General features: G+C 45.2%; 2 protein-coding genes across 2 annotated transcripts; one reads left to right on the top strand and one right to left on the bottom strand.

Moving 5' to 3' along the window:
• Positions 1-4,687: 4,687 nt before the first annotated feature.
• On the bottom strand, positions 4,688-6,988 carry LOC101778653 (serine/threonine-protein phosphatase PP1 isozyme 1). The gene has a single exon (XM_004965500.4). It carries the CDS (start codon positions 6,216-6,218, stop codon positions 5,187-5,189), a length of 1,032 nt encoding a protein of 343 aa, XP_004965557.1. The 5' UTR covers positions 6,219-6,988; the 3' UTR covers positions 4,688-5,186.
• Positions 6,989-12,970: 5,982 nt separating this feature from the next.
• LOC101778256 (phosphoenolpyruvate carboxylase 1-like) lies at positions 12,971-21,593 on the top strand. Its single transcript, NM_001280829.1, is given in 9 exon segments — positions 12,971-13,201; positions 13,289-13,680; positions 13,779-13,863; positions 16,875-17,097; positions 17,317-17,420; positions 17,507-17,594; positions 19,300-19,454; positions 19,582-20,967; positions 21,058-21,593. Coding segments are annotated over 9 exon segments (2,895 nt in total). The 5' UTR covers positions 12,971-13,033; the 3' UTR covers positions 21,352-21,593.
• The last annotated feature ends 498 nt before the right edge of the window (positions 21,594-22,091 follow it).

Here is a 22,091-nt window from a genome sequence, read left to right as displayed (position 1 = left end):
AAGACGGTTGGGGAGGTAAGATTCCCCCTCCAAGGCCAACAACTTAAAATATGCTTACTTCTTTCTCATTTTTCCCAAAACTCACCTCATCTTGCATAAAATAGGTTTATTATTAAAATCAAACCTCATACCCTTTCCTTGATCTCCCCTGCATTTAATATATTTTAGCTAGGATTTGCTGAGTACCAACCATAAGCATACTTAGCCTTGCTTTCTTTATGCAGGTTTAGGCCTCCGGGTGTTGTTAACCATCTTGTTAGTGGATGGGCACCTACGCTTCCCTTCGCTGTGTTAAGGTGAATTGATTGATTATTAATTTAAGCACCTTTTATTGCTTATAATATTGAACTTTGATGATAACTATATTAGCCTACTGATCCAGGGACTAATACATATGATCTGCGGGACCTTCAGAGTAAGGCCCCCACACCTGTCCTACCGGTTTTCTAGCCGATACTACGAAAACGAGACTAATTGTCTCCATCTTTAGTATTTGGTGAAATACCCGATACTAAAGAGCCCCCAAGAAATGTGGCCATTGGACCTGGTCCTATTTCATCCGAGCTTATTGTCCAAGAATGGATATCTATTTCTCCCGTAGTGGGTGTTTACTGGTCAAAAAACAAGAAGCATGAGTACGTCCACTGGGGCCTAAGCAGGGGCCATTCAACGTCCACTCAAGGACAAACCTAGGAAAAGATGCATCATATCATGATATAAAAATAGGTCCTCCAAACCTCAACCAATGACCTATGCCGGCCAGACCTAGGACTATGCGAAGGTCCTACTCCAGTCCATCCGTTGCCTGCCACGACCCCTTGGGATGGTTTACTAGACTCTGTAGTGGGGTGTGAATCAAGTCCTCACATAAATAGGTACTCCCGAAGGCTGTACCTTTTTGGCTCATATGGTTGCACATATAGGCTGGAAAGACTTGCTCAATGAACCAGCCCTTATATGACTGAGATAATGTTGGATAGGAGCTCCCTGCGAGGCTACCCAACTTACCTCCCATTCCTCCTTAGCTGGTTACTAGTCAAGTTTTATAGTTGTTTTCTTTACCTAAATTCACACCATTTGTGTATCCTTGGAAGGATAAAGTTGGAAACAGAAAATGTGAAGTCTAATAAGCCTTGGGTACAAGGCTTTTTGTGGCGTCCCGTCCCCCCGGGGCCGGGCCCGCTTACACCTGGCAGCTCTCTAGGATATCAAGAATTCCCTCACAGACCAACACAAGTCTTTTCTATGCACTTTGTCCTCACTCGTGCGCACCCGGGAAGAACTTCCCGGTCGGTCACCCATCCTGAAATTGCTTCGGGCCAAGCACGCTTAACCCCGGAGTTCTTTGAGGATGAGATTCCGGAAAAGAAGTTGCAACTTGTTGGTATGAATATTCTATCAATTCTATTAAGCCTTGGGCCAGGATGTCACACTTTTCTTAGGGTTTTTTAGCAAGGAGGGGAGAAATGGAGGCTTGCTTCTTGGGACATGCCTAACCTTATATTTTAAGAGGTTATGAAACTATGCAATATCATATTATTATCTAGGTTAATTTTAGTATTAAAAAATATAAGATAAAAGCATGATCAAGGGTTGCTGTTAAGACTTGCCTGGCTTGTTGAGCGGAGCCTTTGAGTCTTTACGACGAAAATCTAACTCCGAGGTAGAACACGAGCTTCTCGGAGAGAGAGCTTAAGGAACTAAATAATCAAAGAGATAAGCATGCAATCAATCGCCAAACAATAGTAATCCAAAGCTCAAAGGGATTTATGACGGCTTTCCCTAAGTTCCTTGTGATTTCTTATATTTCATGTGGGCTTCTTGATGTGAGTTCTAGGGTTAGGGGATGACTTAATAGTGGTTTCCATGCTAAGGGGTTCCGGGTATGAGCTAAGGATTTTCTAGGCTTCTAGGAATTATTTGGAAATTTGGCATGATTTCTAATATGAAAACAATAGGATTTCTATAGGTTTATTTGGGTGGCCCTTTGGTTTTGGGGGTTCATGATATGAGTTTCAAGATGTGAACTCATCGATATGTTTAGGAATTTACTGGGTATTTTTGGAGCTAAGAAATGTAAAAGAGGGAATTTGGGGTACACTTTATGGAGCTTTTCTATTGGGTGATAATAGTTTTATTTGGTTTAGGACTTTAATAATGTGCAAAAGAAGATTGGATGGTTCTTATAGGTTTGAAAATCTATCTAGTATTTTTGAGAATTTTGGTGGGATTTTTGGGTAAACGAAATGGGCAAAATAATGTTTTGTGTGCATTTAGCTAGGGTGTACCTAGCATTTTTAGCTTGGCTGTGAGGCTGACGGGTGGGGCTAGGTCAGCGGGTTCAGCATGGACTACGCGCATGGTGTTGTTATGTGGGTTGGGCGCGTGGACGCGTGGACCGGGATGCAGGTGTGAGAGCGGTTCACTGGACCGGGCGCACGAGGAGTTTGAGAGGCTGACGGGGCTGTGGGCCTGTGCGGTTGACGCGCGGGGCTAGCACCATCGTGGGCGCCACATGAGTGCCATGTGGGACCCACGTGCACGCACTGCTCGGGTTGAGCGTCGGAGCACGACGGCGGAGCAAGGGAGCTCATCGGAGCTCCCCATACCGGCGACTATAGGCTGGGGTTTGGGGCAAAGGCTAAGGTTTCGAGCTCGGGTGATCATGACGAAGCGGATGGGGTAGATCTTAGGGTGAGAAAGGGGCAGTGGTGACCAGTGGAGCTCGCCGGAGTGGCAGCGGCGGGTCGGGTATTTTGGGCATTTTGTGTAGGGGCCTTGGCCTAGGGTTTTGATGCTCAGGGTGGGCCTAGGGGTGCTGTGTGAGTGCGTGTGGGTTGTTGTTTGTGATAGAGGCTCACAGGCGGTGAGCGGCGGAGTGGGGATGAGATGGCGGCACTCCAATGAGTGGAGCGCGTGGGTTTCAGAGGCGGGGGAGGACTGAGAGGGGGGAGGAATACCACAGGGGTGATGTCGGAGCTCACCGGAGATAGGGTTTCGGCCTAGAGGGTGTTGACGGCAAGCGACGACAGTAGGGGTAGGCGGCGGCGATGGGCCTGCGTGGAGCAGCTATCTGAGCGGCGCTATGAGGGTGGCTATGGGCTCACGTCGCGCTCGACTTCAACCCGGTTTCCTAGTTCCGATGGGAGGGAGAAGAGGTGATGGTGTGTGCTGGAGGGGTGTTAGGAGGGGGCTATTTATAGCCCTGCGGTGAGCCGGTGGTGTGGCTCAGGCCGACGGATAGGGTTGAGGTGAGCGGCGGTGCTCTGTACACGGGTATGGCACTCTGGTGCGTGCTGGTGGGTAAGCTCGCTATCCATCAATGGCGATGGTGCTCTGTGCACGGGTATGGCACTCTGGCGTGTGCAGAGGAGCAAGGGGAAGGGATTCCGAGTAAGGGCGAGAGCACGTGGTGGTGCGGTGGTTAGAGGCGGGTGCAGGGTGCTCCTCAGAGTGGCAGGAGATGGCCGGGGTGAGGGGATCAGCTTGGCGGTCGCTGTGGCAAGGCCAAGGCGTCACATGTGCGAGGTTGGCTGGGCGGGGTTGTGAGAGGAGGAGGGGATGCTCTGACATGGGGTGTGGGCAAGGTGTGCCCGTGGCAATGCAGCACGCGTGGGACGAGGCAAGGGGTGGTCGGGAGAAGCGCATCGGGGCGGCGGCGTTGAGAGAAAAGGGGGATGCACAGGTGGCGCGAGGTGGAAAAAGGGGAGAGGAAGAGGATGACGACGCGGCATCATGGGCCGGGCTGGCTGGACCAGATAGGTGGGCCGCGAGGCTGGCAGGCCTAGCGGCCTGTTTGGACCGTGCGGAAAGGGAGGAGAAAGGTGAAAGCGGATCGGGCTGGAAAGGTTGGTTGGGCTGAAAGGGATTTTGTCGGCCTGGTTTAGAATAGTGATGTTTGATATTTGCTTGAAAGGGGTTTTTGATAGAATTTGAATTCAAATTTGAGCTAGGTTCAAACTTGAGGAAGGGTCATGAGCTTTGAATTCTTTCTAAATCCTAAAGCACTCAAATGCACAATGATGTAGTATTTATTCTTAGATGAATATATTCTAAAGAGTTTTGAATAATGAGGGTAACACAAGATTAATTTCAAGTTTATTTAGAAAAAAATTAAAAGACCCTCATTTTTAAATGCTTTCGAATTTAGGGATGTTACAAGATGGGATGCTAAACACATTTCAAATTTAAATCGAACCATGGTATTCTTTGAAATTAAGTGAGATCCAATATGTTATTTTAAATTTTTTGTTTTGTTACTATTTCAATATTTTATTGTTGAGTTCGTATTTTTAAATGTAGAATTATTTTGACAAATATGTTGAGCATGCGAGTAGAAAAAAAACAAAACAAAACATATCAACCAAAAAAAAATCAAAGCACCATGCAGGGCCTTTCACCCCAACCAAAAAAATCAGGTTTTATATATTTCACATTACAATTCTTACAAGAATGCCATCGGAGAAAATAAAAGTGCATACTGATCCTTGCAATCGCAAAAAAGAAAAGGTTCTCCCGCTTGGATCGGAAGAACCACCCACTGGGCTTGTCGCTGAACAAAGGTTGTCAAGGGCACACGGAACTAGCTCGAAGATGATACCTTTCTAGATGAATAAGCTTTTGAAAAACATAATAATATCATTTATATATTTGTGTCCTGGCTTCAAGGGGCAAGTGTGGTTTGCTGGGCAATTTCATTTTGGCTTAGCAAAATGATATTATTTTTATAAGCATACACACAATCTTGTTTGCGAATTCTTTTCAGGGTCATGCAGTGGATTCAGTTTTGGGTCTTGTTTTAGGAGGATCAGGACACCATAACAGGAGCATGTTGTACTTTGTAGACCACATCCGTAGATAACTTAGAGAATTTCGCAAAGAACAGGTAGCGGTTTAATAATAGCCATGAATGGTCTCTTTATTTTTTGCGAATAGGTCTCTTTTTTATTATAATATAATGATGATCAGATATGTTATACTGGCATATAGACAGAGGTGGGAGGCTGAGATATGATCTATTGGCTATTTGCCTTGAGCAATTCGGAGGCCCATGTCTGATGTCTCTATGCTGTGGAAAAGTCCGTGACCAAATTAAAAGAAACTTTTGTTAGAGTGGGCTGTGGCCCAGGCGATGTGGCGGGCCACTGGATGGATCTGGGTATCTGTGGCCTAGGTGGCAAAGCTAACTACCAGTAGCGCATCAACCCCTTTTTTGTGCTTCTGCCGGAAGACGAGGACGACGACGCTGAGGCGGCGCTGCTGCGGCCCCAGGCGGCGGCGATGCCCCTGTTGGTGGTTGTGTCGCCCGCCGCCGGCTTGATGATGTGGAAGGAGCATACGAGGTCCGCGTCGATGGACATGATGGCGCCGGCGTTGTCGAATTCGCCGCAGTAGTTTGGCGCGGAGAAGACGGTGACGAGTTGGCGGTCTGCGAAGAACTCGTATCCGTCCTCGACCACCTGGTGCGCCCTGCAGAGGAGGTCTAGGTCGTGGGTGCGGAGGAAGGCCTTGAGCACGTCGGCGCCGAAGGTGCATGAGACGCCCCTGTCGTCGTTGGGCGCCCAGCCCCGGACGCCGGCGGCCGGGTCCGACCAGAGCAGGTCGCAGAGCAGGCCCTCGTCTGGGACGTCGCAGGGCCTGGGCAGGTCCCGGATCTGGTCGAGGCTGCGGAGGTGCGGCGAGATGCCGCCGTGGACGCAGAGGATGCGGTCGTCGACGAGCGCGGCGGCGGGGAGGCAGTTGAAGCAGTCGGTGAAGGTGCGCCAGAGGCGGACGGTGTAGCGGCGCTTGCACTCGTCGTAGAAGCCGTAGATGCGGTTGATGGAGGCGCACTCGTGGTTGCCGCGGAGGAGGAACACATGCTCCGGGTACCGGACCTTGTAGGCCAGCAGCAGGCAGATGGTCTCCAGGCTTTGGTCGCCGCGGTCCACGTAGTCGCCCAGGAACAGGTACTTGCTCCGCGGCGGGAGGCCGCCAAGCTCCTGCAGGATCCGGACGAGGTCGCGGAACTGGCCGTGCACGTCGCCGCAGACGTTGATGGGCGCGTCCAGCTCCAGGAGGTTTGGCTGCCGCAGGAACACGGCCTTGGCGCCGGCGCAGAGCTGCCGGATCTCCCCCTCCGCCAGCAGCTGCTGCTGCTGCTTCCCCGCCGGGCGCCACCGCCGCGCGTCCAGGAGCCGCCGGATCACGTCGTCCAGAGCCGCGCGGCTCATCTCCATCAGACCTTTGCTGGTTACTGCTCTCGATCGATCCGATCCTGGTTCGTTCCGATGTAGTATTGGCGACGCGTATTGCCGGGACGAAGGCTGGGCCTTCTGCGCGCGTGCTATGAATAGAAGAGAATGGAATAGACTGGAGAATAACTAAAGTTATCGATGGATGGAGCTAGAGAAATTAAAGATGCATGAGAGCGACAGATGGATCGGTGAGCAACCGAAAGCAAGCATGCGATTAATTGTTCCATCGGAAGAGAATATATGCATTCCAAGTATAGTACGTATGAAGCACGATGGAGATTGCATCAGGGAGGAGTTGACGCTACTGCTGCGATGTGTTGTCAGTCAGCTATAGAGAGTAGGGCTCTAGCTTTATCTTTACTAAAGCGATCGAGCTGACCCAGGAGGAATAGGCCACCACCGTACCACTCCATCCGTCCATCACCGGCCGCCTTTTCCTTTTGCTCCGGCCGGCCGGTCGACCCTCACCGTCCGCCGCCACCCATCACAGCTAGCACAGATTCGATGCGACCTAGCTAGCAGCAGGAAAATGGAATTAGCTTCCTAGGACACCCACTTGCATTGCATGCTATAGAACCGGCACCTCCAAACTGTGTCTATATGAATGTGCTATTAGTTGACCGTATATGATATTGGCAATAACACACAACCCGTTGTTGGCTTTATTATTACGCAAAAGCTAAAACATGAGGGCTCTCGTTTTAGCTTAACTTGAGAACCCTCCCGATTTGGAAGAACCCATGAAGCCATGGGATCAAGAAGACAAGAAAGGGAAAAAAAACATAGAAATAACAAAGATGTGGAAGGAAGTAACACCACCGGTGATCCCTCCTCCGGCAATCTCCTCCATCTCCAGCGGTTGTTGGGCGGAGCGGCCGGCGGCGGTGGCGGGCGGTGGTGGAGGCTGGCAGGGCTATGGTTCGGGTTTGGGATTTCAGGGTGGGGAGGGACTCCATGCCCGTTGGACCTAGAGGGATGGCTGGGAGCGGCTGCCAAACCAGCGGTGGTGGTAGGGTGTGGGCAAAACGGCGGGCGCCGCCGCTACCGCGGTGGTGGAGGAGGCCGGTTGGGCCAGGTCGGTGGCGGGAGCATCGGGACCGCAGTGGTTAACGGCAGCGGCGATCGTTTGGGCGGTGGATCCGGCGGCGATGACGCCTCCCGAGCCGGTAGGAGCGGCTGGGGAGGCGGGGGAGTTGGGGAGGATCTGGTGAGGTGTGGGAGGAGAGGTGGAAGGGGAGAGGGGAGGAGCAGCGCGGTCCTTGTTGGTGTCGGAGGCGATGCTAGCAAGGTGGAGGCTAGCGGTGGGGCGGATCTGTGTGGGCGGGAGGGCAGCGTCACCTCCATGAGGCTTATCGCTCAGAGAAGGCGGCCGTGGAGAAGGTGGGAGACCCTTTTTTTATCTTTTGAGTGCGAACAAATAAGGAGCCGCGGGGGGCCTGGGATGGAGGGAGGGGAGGGGCTCTTGCCGATTGCTTATCGGGAGAGCCCTCTCTGTTGAGTCGCCTCCTTGTTATTAACCATGCTCTAACATGTAAAATTATTAATCTTTATTTATTTCCCTACTAATCCATATTAATCCATATTTCGTAGCACCCAAATAAAGGCCAATTGGGGTTGCCTCCATCTTTTTGTTCGCTCACTGCCACATAGGACCAAACTGTCATGGGTTTACCATTTTATTTTCTTCACCGTCCTCTCACTGAAAGGTGCTTGGACCATCTTCAATTAGCGTGGCGTCAGAGTGGTCTCCAGGTGGCGCCGGAGTGACTGGAGGTGGTAGACTGGTAGGAGAGCCCTAGGACGTTGGATGGTAGAGATCGACCGGGTGAGGTGGGCGCACGAGCTTTGGTCGACAGACACTTGTTGTGTGGAGGGCTTGCAAGCGTGGCTCGAGTGGAGGGCTGGGTGGCGGAGGAGCTTGGGCCTCGGCTCGGCTGGCCTTCAGGCAGGGTAGGCGGTGGCCAATGCAGCGTGGGCGAGAGCGAGGGGAAGGTAGAGCTAAATGGGGTTGTTAAAATATGATCTGAACTCCAGTCTAGGTACTAACACAAGTGGATTTGATTCCTAGTCTATTACAAAACCTACTTTAGAGATAGAGTCCTACTCCTACGTGAGTTATGTTCCACTCCTATATAAACCCTATGTAGACCGTAGGGTAAAAAATCTTAGATGAACTATGTAACATCCCTGCTTGTAAATTCTCCACAAGAGTGATTGTCTTCTGTGGTTTTTTCCCAATAAGGATTTTTCTACGTTAAATCGGTAAATCGGTAAATCGGTGTCTCGTGTTAGATCTTATTTTTGAATTATTTGCTAACAGTTGTCCTCTGCACACATAGCTGAGCATAGAGCATAAGAGGTTCAGGACTGCACCACTGGGGGCACGCCCTTTAAGCCCTAGGTAACTCAATCAAGTCATAAGTCATGCGATTTTTCATGCGAAATATGCGCATGCGCGGTGCATAGGATTCAAACCTGCGACCTCTTGTCTCGCACGTAGTTTGCTTACCATCTCACCTATACAGCACATGCGATTGAGGGTGGGATGCTTTCCTTCTGAAGTCTATGGGGGTCCTTTAATCCTGGTTTGTAACACTAACCGGGGCTAAAAAGCTTTAAATAAAGGAGTACGAAATTTAGACTAGGATTAATGCGGGTACAATTGGTTTTGAGATTTTTATGTAGGATTGATGTCTTTCTAGTAGCGATGGTTGTCACTAGCGGGGGCGCGAGATCGAGGCGAGTAGGAGAGGATGACGGGAGGGTGTGGTTATCTACCGCTTCAGGCGACAAAATCGCCAATTGACACATGAAGCATACAAAAGCGTATGCACCAGTATTATTTACTATTTTTTGGACCACCAGGCTTTATCAACAGGAACAATGCATGCGCAGAGAGAAGAAAAATCTGGTGCATGCTTGGGGCGAAGCTGCAGTCCTGCATTGGGGTCGGCGACCCTGACGACCACCTGCGATTGCCTTTGCATTGCTATACATTCATACGAAATGAGTCCATAGACAAATAAGATTACTCTATCTAGACCCCAATGAATGCATGTAGTTTTATAATTAAACAAAGCCATAAATAATAAACAAGGCACATACGAATTGAATTTCGATGGTACTGTTATGTTCTTCATGACAGGACCTTCAAAATAAGACCACGCTTCATTATCTTTGAATGGATTTTCTTACAAACAATTTTTATGAAGCTAGAACATTTCAACTACATCGAACAAATACTTAAAGAACAGGAACAAATGATTTTAAGTGAATAAAATATTAAACATGGTGCATAAATAATAGTATAGTGCGACCAAAAAGATTCAACATCGTGAGCATTTGTTAGTAAAAAAACTAAAGCAAATTAAACATCAGGAACAAATTATTATATGCACAACAAATGATTGTATACAACAAACAAAATACCCAACATTAGGAACAAACGATTGTATGATCCAAACAAATAGAATCCAACGTGAACAAAATATTTTTACTATCAAACGATTTAGTGTACAATGCAAATAAATATTATAAGATCACGGAAAAATTAGTCTATGTAAACAAAATGGATACATATGTGAACAAATATTTTTTACATGGGCGAACAAATTATTCTTATGCACGAACAAATATGTAGAACAAGTTAATATACAAATATAAAAGGAAATAAAAAATAAAAGAAAATAAATAGAAAAAATATAACATATATAGAAAATAAATGAACAAAAAATAAAAAGAAAAATTCAGCAGGCCCATTAAAAATTTCAAAGGGGCTCATTGACTTCATGTAGCAATCTTGATGAGTGAGTGAGTGAGAGAGAGAGAGAGATGAGACATGACCAGGACGAACAATGGATGCAGTTGGCATTTGTAGGCTTTTTTGCTTTACTTGGGCCCCATGAAACAAAAACACAGAAAAGCAAAAACATACTTTTATACTTTTTTGGCCCACTCTGTTTTATAATTGCTTGCTTGCCCTTTTTTTTTACACCATTGTTCTTCATTAACTTGGCCATCTCTCCTTGAAAGAGAACTATGTTTAAGTTTCAACAAGAGACAACAATGCCCTTGTGAACTGACAAAAGAGATAACAGGAAAAGACAAGGATTCGAGGAAGCAAGAAGGCAAGTGAGCAGTGAATTGCAGTACTACCGAACAAGACTGATTTTTAGTACAGTACCTAATTATTTTGGAATAATGAATAAGAGAGGATAATGTTGGACGAATAAAAATTGTGAACGGAAAATAACTAGATATGTTTTGGGAGGCACTAACAAGACTTTAATTTGGAAGAGAGATACAAACATATAAACATGTTAGTGGATAGATAATATGGTGTCTTATGTTAGAAAAGTACATTATTTTTTATGGTTATTTTCATAGATCTGGAACATTAATACAAAACTAATCCTATGGATACAAAACTGCATGAAAAGTAATCATGAATTTATTCTAATATTGGGCATCATATTTAAGTCACGTTGCAGAATTTGAACTTAAAACTCGATTCGTACGTGGAGAAACAAAAAAGATCAAATCTCATTAGAGGTATATTGGACCATTTAAAGTAGTTTGGGGGAATAAATCGAGCCTAAGTTTTATTTAGGGGTTAAGAGGACAGATAAAGTAGATTGGTGATGGTAGTAAAATGGACATTTTCCTAGTTGTATCTGGTATGTACTATTTGGCTTAACATATATTAAGTCCCAAGTAGTGCAAATTGGGATTCAAATACTAAATTCTCTTTACGTAGAGATGAGGAAGGAGAATTACAAAGCAGCATTGCCACAGCCTTGCTTCAGTTTTGCTCGATGCAAGCAGGGTGGAGTGGTGGACAGGCATGGACTAGCGGCACGGAAGACAACATCATGCATGTGCTTCCAGAGTTGCCAACGGCAAAAGAGCAGCAATGTGTGTAGTTCGGCCATGGGCTCGGTCACAGGTGGGTTCGTCTCCCAGAACAGGCAGGAGAGGGGGTAGCTGGCTGAGCATCCATCCGTGATGAGCCTAAACCGTTGCGCAAACGGGCAGCTGGAGAGATAATGCGAATATGTGATCCTCCACGGCGTTGCCACAGATGTCACGGATCATGCATGCATGTCGTCATTTAGCAGATGTTTGAGTCTGATACACCCTTCACACCAAGCAAATTATAACCAAGATAAGGATTCGAGGAAGCAGAAGGAGGCAAGTGAGCAGTGACAAGTACGTCCACAACACAATCCAGACGAAAACGAACACATCAATGCCCTCGGCGCCAATCGTAGTAATGCTGCAACAAACAAAGTCCTGTGAAGACGGTCTCTATTAAATAGCCACACATGGAGCCGATATATAATCCGAAAGATAATGTAATAATAGAGAAGCGTCATGTTTTTTCAAAAATAAAAATAAAAATAAACTGGGAACAAGCCCATCGCAAGGCCGGGAGCGAGCTTGCTTTTCAGAGTCAGTGAGCCACCGGGCGGGAGCTGACGGGTAGGGGAAGAGGAAGACAACATCGTGCATGTGCTTCAAGAGTTGCCAACGGCAAAGGAGCAGCAGTGTGTGTAGTTCGGCTATGGGCTCAGTCACAGGTGGGTTTCGTCTCCCAGAACCAGCAGGAGAGGGGGTTTGTGGCTGGCTGTGCATCCATCCGTGATGAGCCTAAACCGTTGCGCAAATGGACACCTGGAGCGATAATGTGAATATGTGATCCTCCACGGCGTTGCCACAAATGTCACTGATCATCCATGTTGTCCTATAGCACATGCTTGAGTCCAAGTCCCTCCACACCAAGCAAATTATAGCCAAGACAAGGATTCAAGGAAGCAAGAAGGCGAGTGAGCAGTGACAAAGTATGTCCACAGCACAATCCGTACGAAAACGAGCGCATCAGTGCCCTCAGCGCCAATCGTAGTGTTTCCGCATCAAATAAGTCCTGTGAAGCCGGTCTCTATTAAATTGCCACGTATGAAGCCGATGTGTGGTCCGAAAGATAATATGCAATAATAGAGAAGCGTTATGTTTTCCCTGAAAAAAACCTGGGAACAAGCCTGTCGCAAGGCCGGGAGCCTCGCTTCCGTCTTGCTTTTTCACAGTCAGTGAGCCACCGGGCGGGAGCTGACGGGTAGGGGAAGAGGAAGACAGCACCGTGCATGTGCTTCCAGAGTTGCCAACGGCAAATGAGCAGCAGTGTGTGTAGTTCGGCCATGGGCTCGGTCACAGGTGGGTTTCGTCTCCCAGAACCAGCAGGAGAGGGGGTATGTGGCTGGCTGTGCATCCATCCGTGATGAGCCTAAACCGTTGCGCAAACGGACACCTAGAGCGATAATGTATATGTGATCCTCCACGGCGTTGCCACAAATGTCACTGATCATGCATGTTGTCCTATATAGCACATGCTTGAGTCCAAGTCCCTCCACACCAAGCAAATTAATTATAGCCAAGAGAAGGATTCGAGGAAGAAGAAGGCGATTGAGCAGTGACAAGTACGTCGACAGCACAACCCAGACGAAAACCAGGCAACGAGCACATCGCTCCGCAGCGCTGCCCCTCGGCCCTCCCCTTGCATTCGTGATTCGCCGCCGGTCACATGCCCTCCGCTTGAAAAAAAAAAAAGCCCCCTTTCCATCCGCCATGAGGCGTGCAATCCCGTGCACACACTCGCCGACTCCCCATCCGTTATTTTGTTTTTTTTAGAAGCCCCATCCGTTATTTAAACCCACCCGCGCGCCTCGCTCGACCTCGTGCCACCGCCACAGCCATCTAGCTCCACTCCAGTCATCTAGCTTCGCTTCGCTTCCCACCACGCCATGGCGTCCAAGCCCGTGGAGAAGCACCACTCCATCGACGCGCAGCTCCGGCTCCTGGCACCCGGCAAGGTCTCCGAGGACGACAAGCTCGTCGAGTACGACGCCCTCCTCATCGACCGCTTCCTCGACATCTTCCAGGACCTCCACGGCCCAAACATCCGTGAATTCGTAATCGTCCTTCAATTCGATCCAGTTCGCCGCCTCTCCCGGTCGGCCGGCGACTGACCACCAGGCCCTGCACGCTTCTGCTTGCAGGTCCAGGAGTGCTACGAGGTGGCGGCGGAGTACGAGCGCGATCGCGACGCCGCGAAGCTGAGCGAGCTCGGGTCCAGGCTCACCAAGCTGTCCCCCAATGACGCCATCGTCGTGGCGAGCTCCTTCTCGAACATGCTCAACCTAACAAACCTCGCGGAGGAGGTGCAGCTCGCCCACCTCCGCCGGAACAAGCTCAAGCGCGGGGACTTCGCCGACGAGGGCTTCGCTGCCACCGAGTCTGACATCGAGGAGACGCTCAAGCGCCTCGTCACAGAGCTCGGAAAGTCCAAGGAGGAGGTCTTCGACGCGCTCAAGAACCAGACCGTCGACCTCGTCTTCACCGCCCACCCCACGCAGTCCGTCCGAAGGTCGCTCCTCCAGAAGCACGCCAGGTACACGGGTCATTATTCTGCATCCAAATCCGTGAACAATTCCAATCCATTTCTTCATTATTACGGAACGGAAATGTTCGTCTTGTCCTTGCACGCAGGATCCGGAACTGCCTCACGCAGCTGTATGCCAAGGACATCACGGAGGACGATAAGCAGGAGCTCGACGAGGCTCTGCAGAGGGAGGTACTTACATTTCAACACTAGTGAACATCAAAACTTTTGCATAGTGAATCAAGATAATTCCTGCAAATTTGAGGCTCTGACTTTGTTTACCTAATGAATTCCAAGAAAACGATCATGTTATTGCAATCGATATTACGGCAGTGTTGTTATCACCATTAAGGCCCTCCTTTTCACTCTTGTTCTTGCTCGGTTGCATCATACAAGTGCCATGCCAGGGTACCAGACAGGCCATTCTGACATTTCTCCCATGCATGTGAGGCTGAAGAGTGACTGCCCATCTCTTTTTGTCGTTAAATTCTTCTTCCGATAAAGATAGTATAGAACACAATATGTGGACTTGTGAGCTCATGACATTCAGCATGACACGTGTAAGTTAGTGGGCCCAAAAATTCTTCGTACGTCAACATTTTTAAGAGCCATTGTATTAGAAAACTATTTAAAAACTAGACCCTCTATCTAATAATCAAAATTATTTAGCTAGGACACACTCATTTATTTAATATTCTAACACAAATTTCATATAGATGTGTACTTATCTTTGTCCAGTTATTTAATCTATACACTTTTTCATCCATGTTCATACCTTTTCACTTTGCATCGCACCTCCATACATTGTGTTTAACATGAAAATCAATATTTTTCATCTCTTCCTCCCATACATTGATACAATTATAAATCGCCTACATGTGGTGACACCCATCATGCATATATACCTTAACTTAGTATTTCTATATTAATAATGGTAGAATAGGTAATTTAGAATCATATTTTTTTTATTTTGGATATTTCTGTAGATTTAGGTACTTACTTTAGGTTATTTTTAATAACCACGTATGTGTTAATTTAAATACAAATTGAGAAGATATTTTAAGTTATTTCTCACAATAACATGAATGGATAATTCGACGAAGATTATGGGGTTACATTGGATTATTTTTTTATAATGGTAGAGATGGATAATTTAGATATAGGTTTAGGGAGAATTTGGACAATATTTTCATAATTATAGTGTTGGATAATTTTGTAGAAAATATAATAGACCAATGACTATGATTATTAGAGTCTACACGATTGATGCCTAAATGTTTCACTTTTATGTGAGAATTTGTAGGATTTATCTTTTTTTGCTAGTGCGTGTCATGAGAATTGATACGAAGTCTCCAATTAAAGAATAAGGGCACATAGCTAACAATCAAAATTGTTACCTTAAGCGCTTTCTAGTTTATTAAATATTCTAATACAATACTTATATAGGTATGTACTTATTATGTTCATCCGATTATGGTAGACTTTAGTTAGTGATTACTCTATAAAGCTTTCATCCACATTATAATCTTTATTTTTCACTTTGCATTGTAGGTATATGCTTGAATTTGTTTAATAGACCCTAAGTTTGATCTATATTTTTAACATGGAAATATATTTTAAATGGCGACACACATCCTCTATATATTTATAAACAGCGATACACATCATGTGCGTATATACCTTAATTATTATTTTCTATATAAACAATGTAAGAAATAGATAATTTAGAATCATATATTGGTGTACCGTGAGGATATATTTTAATGGATATAATTTGAATTTAGATTTAGGTTTACCTCATGTTATTTTCGATAATGGGATATGTGGGTAATATAGATGCGAATTTAAGGGGTTACTTTAATTTTAATTTTAATTTATATTGTTAGTGGTGGGCAATTTAAATGCAAATTTATGGAATTATTTTAAAAAATTATAATAGCATAAGTGGAAAATTTAGATGAAGATTAGGGGTAATTTAGTTTATTTTATAAAATGGTAGTGGTGAGTAATTTAGATATAGATTTAGGGGGTTTCTTTAGACATTTTTATAATGTTAGGGTGGGTAATTTTTAGAAAATATAATAGATTTAATGTCTATGATAATTTGAGTCTACCTAATTGATGGCTAGATATTTTTCTTTTTTGATAGAATTTCTAGAATTTCTGTATTTTTCTAGAGTGTCCACCTAGGATCCTAGGTGGCTTCATGTGAAGGCCTCAAAAGGAGCTTTCAATTAGTAATGGTAAGATGATCATACTATGATGAGAAGCTTCCAAAGAAAATTTATTTATGGAACACTTAAATCACAAAGGAGCATGATGTCGAATTACCTCTGCAACATTGCTAAAGGCCGAGTCCTCCGGAATGTCAGAAAATCAAGTAGTCAGCAGATGGCGCGAACGTTTGCATGAGTAGTACAATTTATCTTACATAACCAAGCATCACATGATACGGCTCATTTGGAGGAATTTATATGTAGATTTAGGAGGTTACAAACTCTTTTCATAATAGCATGGGTGGGTAATTTTTTTAAAAAACGTAATAGATCCAATGGCTATTATCATCAATTGTGATTAGAGTCTACCATATTGATGGCCAGAAACATCTAATTTTGTGAGAATTTCTAGAATTTCTCTCTTTTTTAGAGTATCCTAGGTGGCACCTTGCAACTTTGAAAGGAGCTTCCAATTTATATAGTAAGATTGTTCAAATATCAAATCGTTCTATTAGCTGGTGAAAAGTATTGGTACCAAAGGTTGGTAGTAAGATTAAAGTGAACTCGTGCTTGCTCAAAGGAACTAGCTCACTGCAATTGGTATAAAATATCTTCAAAGTTTCTGACAATTTTTTTATTGATTCCTTCAATTCCAAATAAGAAACACACAATAGTACTATTTTTTTGTTTACACAATTATTACTACCCTGCCATTAGAACAGTAAAAATTTTATCCTATGGCTATGGTTCTGTCGTGTTATTACATTGTCTTCTTTCCACTGTGCCATACGGTTTTCATTATATGAGTACTTCAATAGAGATTTTTGAATTCTTTTACTGGAAATCTGCTAAATTACTAGTGTTACCTTTCACATATTTTATTTCATCATGATCCAGTCCACTTGAACTAGGGCAGGGTGAAGATCCTGTTTTTTAATGCTTCGGGAATTTCAATTCGTTCTAATGCCTGGTGTTTGCTCTTCGCAGATCCAAGCATGTTTTAGAACAGACGAAATTCGGAGAGCACAACCAACCCCACAGGATGAAATGCGTTACGGGATGAGCTATTTTCATGAAACTATATGGAAGGGTGTCCCAAAGTTTTTGCGACGTGTGGATACAGCTCTAAAGAACATCGGGATTGATGAGCGTCTCCCCTACAATGCTCCTCTCATTCAGTTCTCTTCTTGGATGGGTGGCGACCGCGATGGTAAATCCTCCTTTGCAGATGCGAATGATCTTCTGATTCCGGAACACATTTTTGTGGCAGTGGATTATCAATTAATTCTTTTTAATTTCCTTGATGTGATACTCTAGTTTTCTCTAGAAAAAAGTATTCGGATTGCGTCTAAGTAATGAGTGATGAGTATTTTTAGTGTTCCTAGCATTTGTTTTCCCCTTCAAGTCTCCATACGTTTGGTTTCTGTAGGAAATCCAAGAGTTACGCCAGAGGTGACAAGGGATGTATGCTTGCTTGCAAGAATGATGGCGTCAAACTTGTACTTCTCTCAGATAGAAGAATTGATGTTCGAGGTATTGTAGAAATGTGTTTGATTCATGCTTCCTAATGCTCATCTAGTATTACCTATTGTTGCTAGTCTCATCTGATATATTTGTAGCTCTCTATGTGGCGCTGCAATGACGAACTCCGTGCTCGAGCGGAAGAACTTCACGCTTCTTCACAGAAAATTTCCAAGCATTATATTGGTAACTCAAACAAACTAATTTTAGCCTCAATTTGCAGTCCTTTTTGAAGATATATACATATTTAATCGATATGTTTGTTTGTATCACCTAATCATAGAATATTTTTCCATACAAGCTTTTGCAAAGTCTCTACTAGTCTATTCAAATTTGAATAACTAGACCATCAATCCGTGCTCCTGCATGGATTAATAATTTTAGAAGCCATTGTATTATGAAGTAATTTAAAAATTAGACACCCTAGTAAGTAATCAAACTTTTTACCTATGACCCTCTCGTTTATTTAATATTCTAACACCAATACTCATATAGACGTGCATTTGTCTTTGTTGGGTTGTGATTAACTTTTAATTAGTAATTACTCTATATATTTTTTCATTCATATTCGTACCTTTTTTCACTTTGCATCTCACTCCATATATTGTACTTAACATGAAAATCATGTAGTTTTCATCACTTCCTCTCATACATGTATAAATGTTCTACATGGTAACACCCATCATGCATATATACATTCACTTTGTATTTCTATATTAAAAATGATAGAAATGTCTAGTATCATATATTGGGTTACTTTTGGACATTTTGTATAATGACCACACAGATAATTACTTTAGGTTGCCGGTAACTTAGATACAAATTTAGAAGAGTATTTTAATTTATTTTTTATGATGACATGCAAGGGTAATTTAGATAAAGATTATGGAGTTACCTTAGATTATTTTTATAATGGTAGATGTGGGTAATTTAGATATAGACTAAGGGGTTTACTTTAGAATATTTTTCATAATGATAGATTGTCTACCAGATTGATACGTGGATGTTTCAATTTTTGTGATAATTTCTTGGATTTATCTTTTTCCTATTGCGTCTCATGGGGATTAATGTAGATTCTCCAATTAAAAAAAAATAAGAGCACATAGCTAAACACTCAAAACTGTTACCTTGAACTCACTCTCATTTTTTTAATATTCTAATATTTATTATCTTCATCGGATTATAAAAGATTTTAGTAGTAATTACTCTATAACATTTTCATCTATATTTATAATATCTTGTTTCACTTGCACCGTAGATACACTCTTAAATTTGTTTAATGGAACCTAAGTTTGAGATATATTTTTAACATGAAAATATGTATTCTTATCACTTCCTCTATATATTTATAAATGGTGACATACATCATGCGTATATACCTTAATGATTAGAATAATATATTGGTGTATCTTGGGATATATTTTTAAACATGGAATATGTGAGTAATTTAGATGTAAACTTAAGGGTTTACTTTAAGTTATTTTTTTATAATGTAAGTGGTGGGCAATTTGAAACAAATTTAGTGGGTTATTTTAAACTATTCTTAATAATGGTATAAGTGGGTAATTTAGACAAAGATTAGGTGTACTTTAGTTTATTTTATGTAATGGCATATGTAGGTAATTTAGATATATACTGAGGTTACTTTAAACTATTTTCATAATGGCAGGAACATAATAGTTCAACGAATTGGATGATTTAAGTATACTGAATAGATAGATGGCTAGATGTTTTGCTTTTTTGAAAATTTCTAGTATTTTTTCTTTTTTTAAAGTGCCCACTTAGAATCCTAGGTGCCTTCATGTGGAGGCTTCAAGAGGAGTCTCTATGATGTTAACAAGAATCAGCCTTGTCAGTTTGCCAATTTTCTGAAGAGAATTCGTTGGTGCAGAATTCTGGAGGCAACTTCCTGCAAATGAACCGTATCGCGTGGTGCTTGGTTATGTGAGGGACAAATTGTACAGCACACGCGAACGCTCGCGCCATCTGCTAACTAGTGGATTTTCTGACATTCCGGAGGACTCGGCCTTTAAGAATGTTGAAGAGGTAATCCGGCATCATGCTCCTCTTGTTATTTTGAGGGTTCCATAAACATTGTTATTTGTTAATGTCATGCTCCTTATCATAATATAGTTTAACTAATGTCACTGTGGAACCCTTCAAATTTGGTCAGTTCCTGGAGCCCCTTGAGCTGTGCTACAAATCCCTGTGTGACTGTGGTGACAAGACCATCGCCGACGGGAGCCTGCTCGACTTCATGCGGCAGGTCTCGACGTTCGGGCTCTCCATGGTGAAGCTGGACATCCGTCAGGAGTCGGAGCGTCACACCGACGTGATCGACGCGATCACCACGCACCTCGGCATCGGGTCCTACCGCGAGTGGTCCGAGGAGAAGCGCCAGGAGTGGCTGCTCTCCGAGCTCCGCGGCAAGCGGCCACTGCTGAGCAAGGACATGCCCCAGACCGAGGAGATCGCCGACGTGCTCGGATGTTTCCACGTCCTCGCCGAGCTGCCCCGCGACAGCTTCGGCCCGTACATCATCTCCATGGCGACGGCGCCCTCCGACGTGCTCGCCGTCGAGCTCCTGCAGCGTGAGTGCCACGTGAAGCAGCCGCTGCCCGTGGTCCCGCTGTTCGAGAAGCTCGCCGACTTGCAGTCGGCGCCGGCGTCCATAGAGCGGCTCTTCTCCCTGGACTGGTACATGAACCGGATCGGCGGCAAGCAGCAGGTGATGGTCGGCTACTCGGACTCCGGCAAGGACGCCGGCCGGCTGTCGGCGGCGTGGCACCTGTACAAGGCGCAGGAGGCGATGGCGAAGGTGGCGAAGCGCTACGGCGTGAAGCTGACCATGTTCCACGGCCGCGGCGGCACCGTCGGCAGGGGCGGCGGGCCGACTCACCTCGCCATCCTGTCCCAGCCGCCGGACACCATCAACGGGTCCCTCCGTGTGACGGTGCAGGGCGAGGTCATCGAAACCTCCTTCGGCGAAGAGCACCTCTGCTTCCGGACGCTGCAGCGCTTCACCGCCGCCACGCTCGAGCACGGCATGCACCCGCCGGTCTCCCCCAAGCCTGAGTGGCGCGCGCTCATGGACGAGATCGCCGCCGTCGCCACCGATGAGTACCGCTCCGTCGTCATGAGGGAGCCCCGGTTCGTGGAGTACTTCCGGTCGGCTACCCCGGAGACGGAGTACGGCAGGTTGAACATCGGCAGCCGGCCGGCGAAGAGGAAGCCGAAGGGCGGCATCGAGTCGCTCCGCGCGATCCCGTGGATCTTCTCGTGGACGCAGACGAGGTTCCACCTCCCGGTGTGGCTCGGGTTCGGCGCCGCGTTCAAGCACGCCATGAAGAAGGATATCAAGAACTTCCAGATGCTCAAGGAGATGTACAACGAGTGGCCATTCTTCAGGGTCACCCTGGACCTGCTCGAGATGGTCTTAGCCAAGGGAGACCCCACCATCGCCGGCCTCTACGACCAGCTGCTCGTCGCCGACGAACTCAAGCCATTCGGGGAGCAGCTCAGGAACAACTACGTGGAAACAGAGAAGCTTATCCTGCAGGTAATAAATTAAAACTCATATGAATGAATTTCATCTTTGTGCAGATTGCTGGGCACAAGGAAATCCTGACTACTCACCATCTTTGTGCAGGTTGCTGGGCACAAGGAAATCCTTGAAAGCGATCCCGGCCTGAAGCAGCAGCTGCGGCTGCGCGACCCCTACATCACCATTCTTAACGTGTGGCAGGCCTACACCCTGAAGAGGATAAGGGACCCGAACTTCAAGGTGACGCCGCAGCCGCCGCTGTCCAAGGAGTTCGCCGACGAGAACCAGCCGCGCGGGATTGTGAAGCTCAACCCGGCGAGCGAGTACGGGCCGGGGCTGGAGGACACGCTCATCCTCACCATGAAGGGCATCGCCGCCGGCATGCAGAACACTGGCTAGGGTGCTCTGCTTCGCTCGCTGCAGAGTGCTGTAAAGGCACCAGCATGTGGATGTGTTTCTTTATGATTCACACCTTGGCTTTCGTTCATGTTTTCTTTTCGAATAAGGCTTGATGTAAAGATCAAGTGGAACTTCTTGGCTGTTTAAGCATTCTGTAATTCTGTAATAATATAAAGACCACAAACTATTGGCATGTTATATTTAATAAAGATATTTATTCCAATAAGATACCCCCTGCTCAACCCAAAGCATCTCACTAAGCTTGGATTTTATTATTTGTGCGGGTAGCTAGATTTTTTCATGCTAACATTTAGACTCCTTTTTTACTTTAAAAAAATTCAAACAGTTCATTTTCTTTTTCCGAATGGTCTTGACCACATCATCGTCATTTTTATCGTTATATTTTGTGACGTGAAACATGAATCCATGAAAAGAGAATACCTTATATAGAAATATAGTTTTTCTATTTAAAGAAATCCAATTTTATTTGTCTTGTAATAAGGTGAATTTCTATCAGAGAGTTTTAATCATACAATGGTAGCCGTAGGCCATGTCTCCGGGCCTTCTCATGTTTGCGGGGTGATGTCGTGAAAGAAATTCTTTTGTTCAGTATAATTTTTTGGTAAATAAAAATTTTCCATAAGCCATCAAGATGGTCTTTCAGGTCATATAGGATGGCAATGTCATAGCTGATCTTCCCTCTTGTGTTACATTGCTATTTTTCTTGTCGAATTCATCGG

Source organism: Setaria italica, chromosome IV (assembly GCF_000263155.2).
Source record: "Setaria italica strain Yugu1 chromosome IV, Setaria_italica_v2.0, whole genome shotgun sequence".
Lineage (NCBI taxonomy): Eukaryota > Viridiplantae > Streptophyta > Magnoliopsida > Poales > Poaceae > Setaria > Setaria italica.
This window is presented reverse-complemented; position numbering and strand designations above follow the sequence as displayed.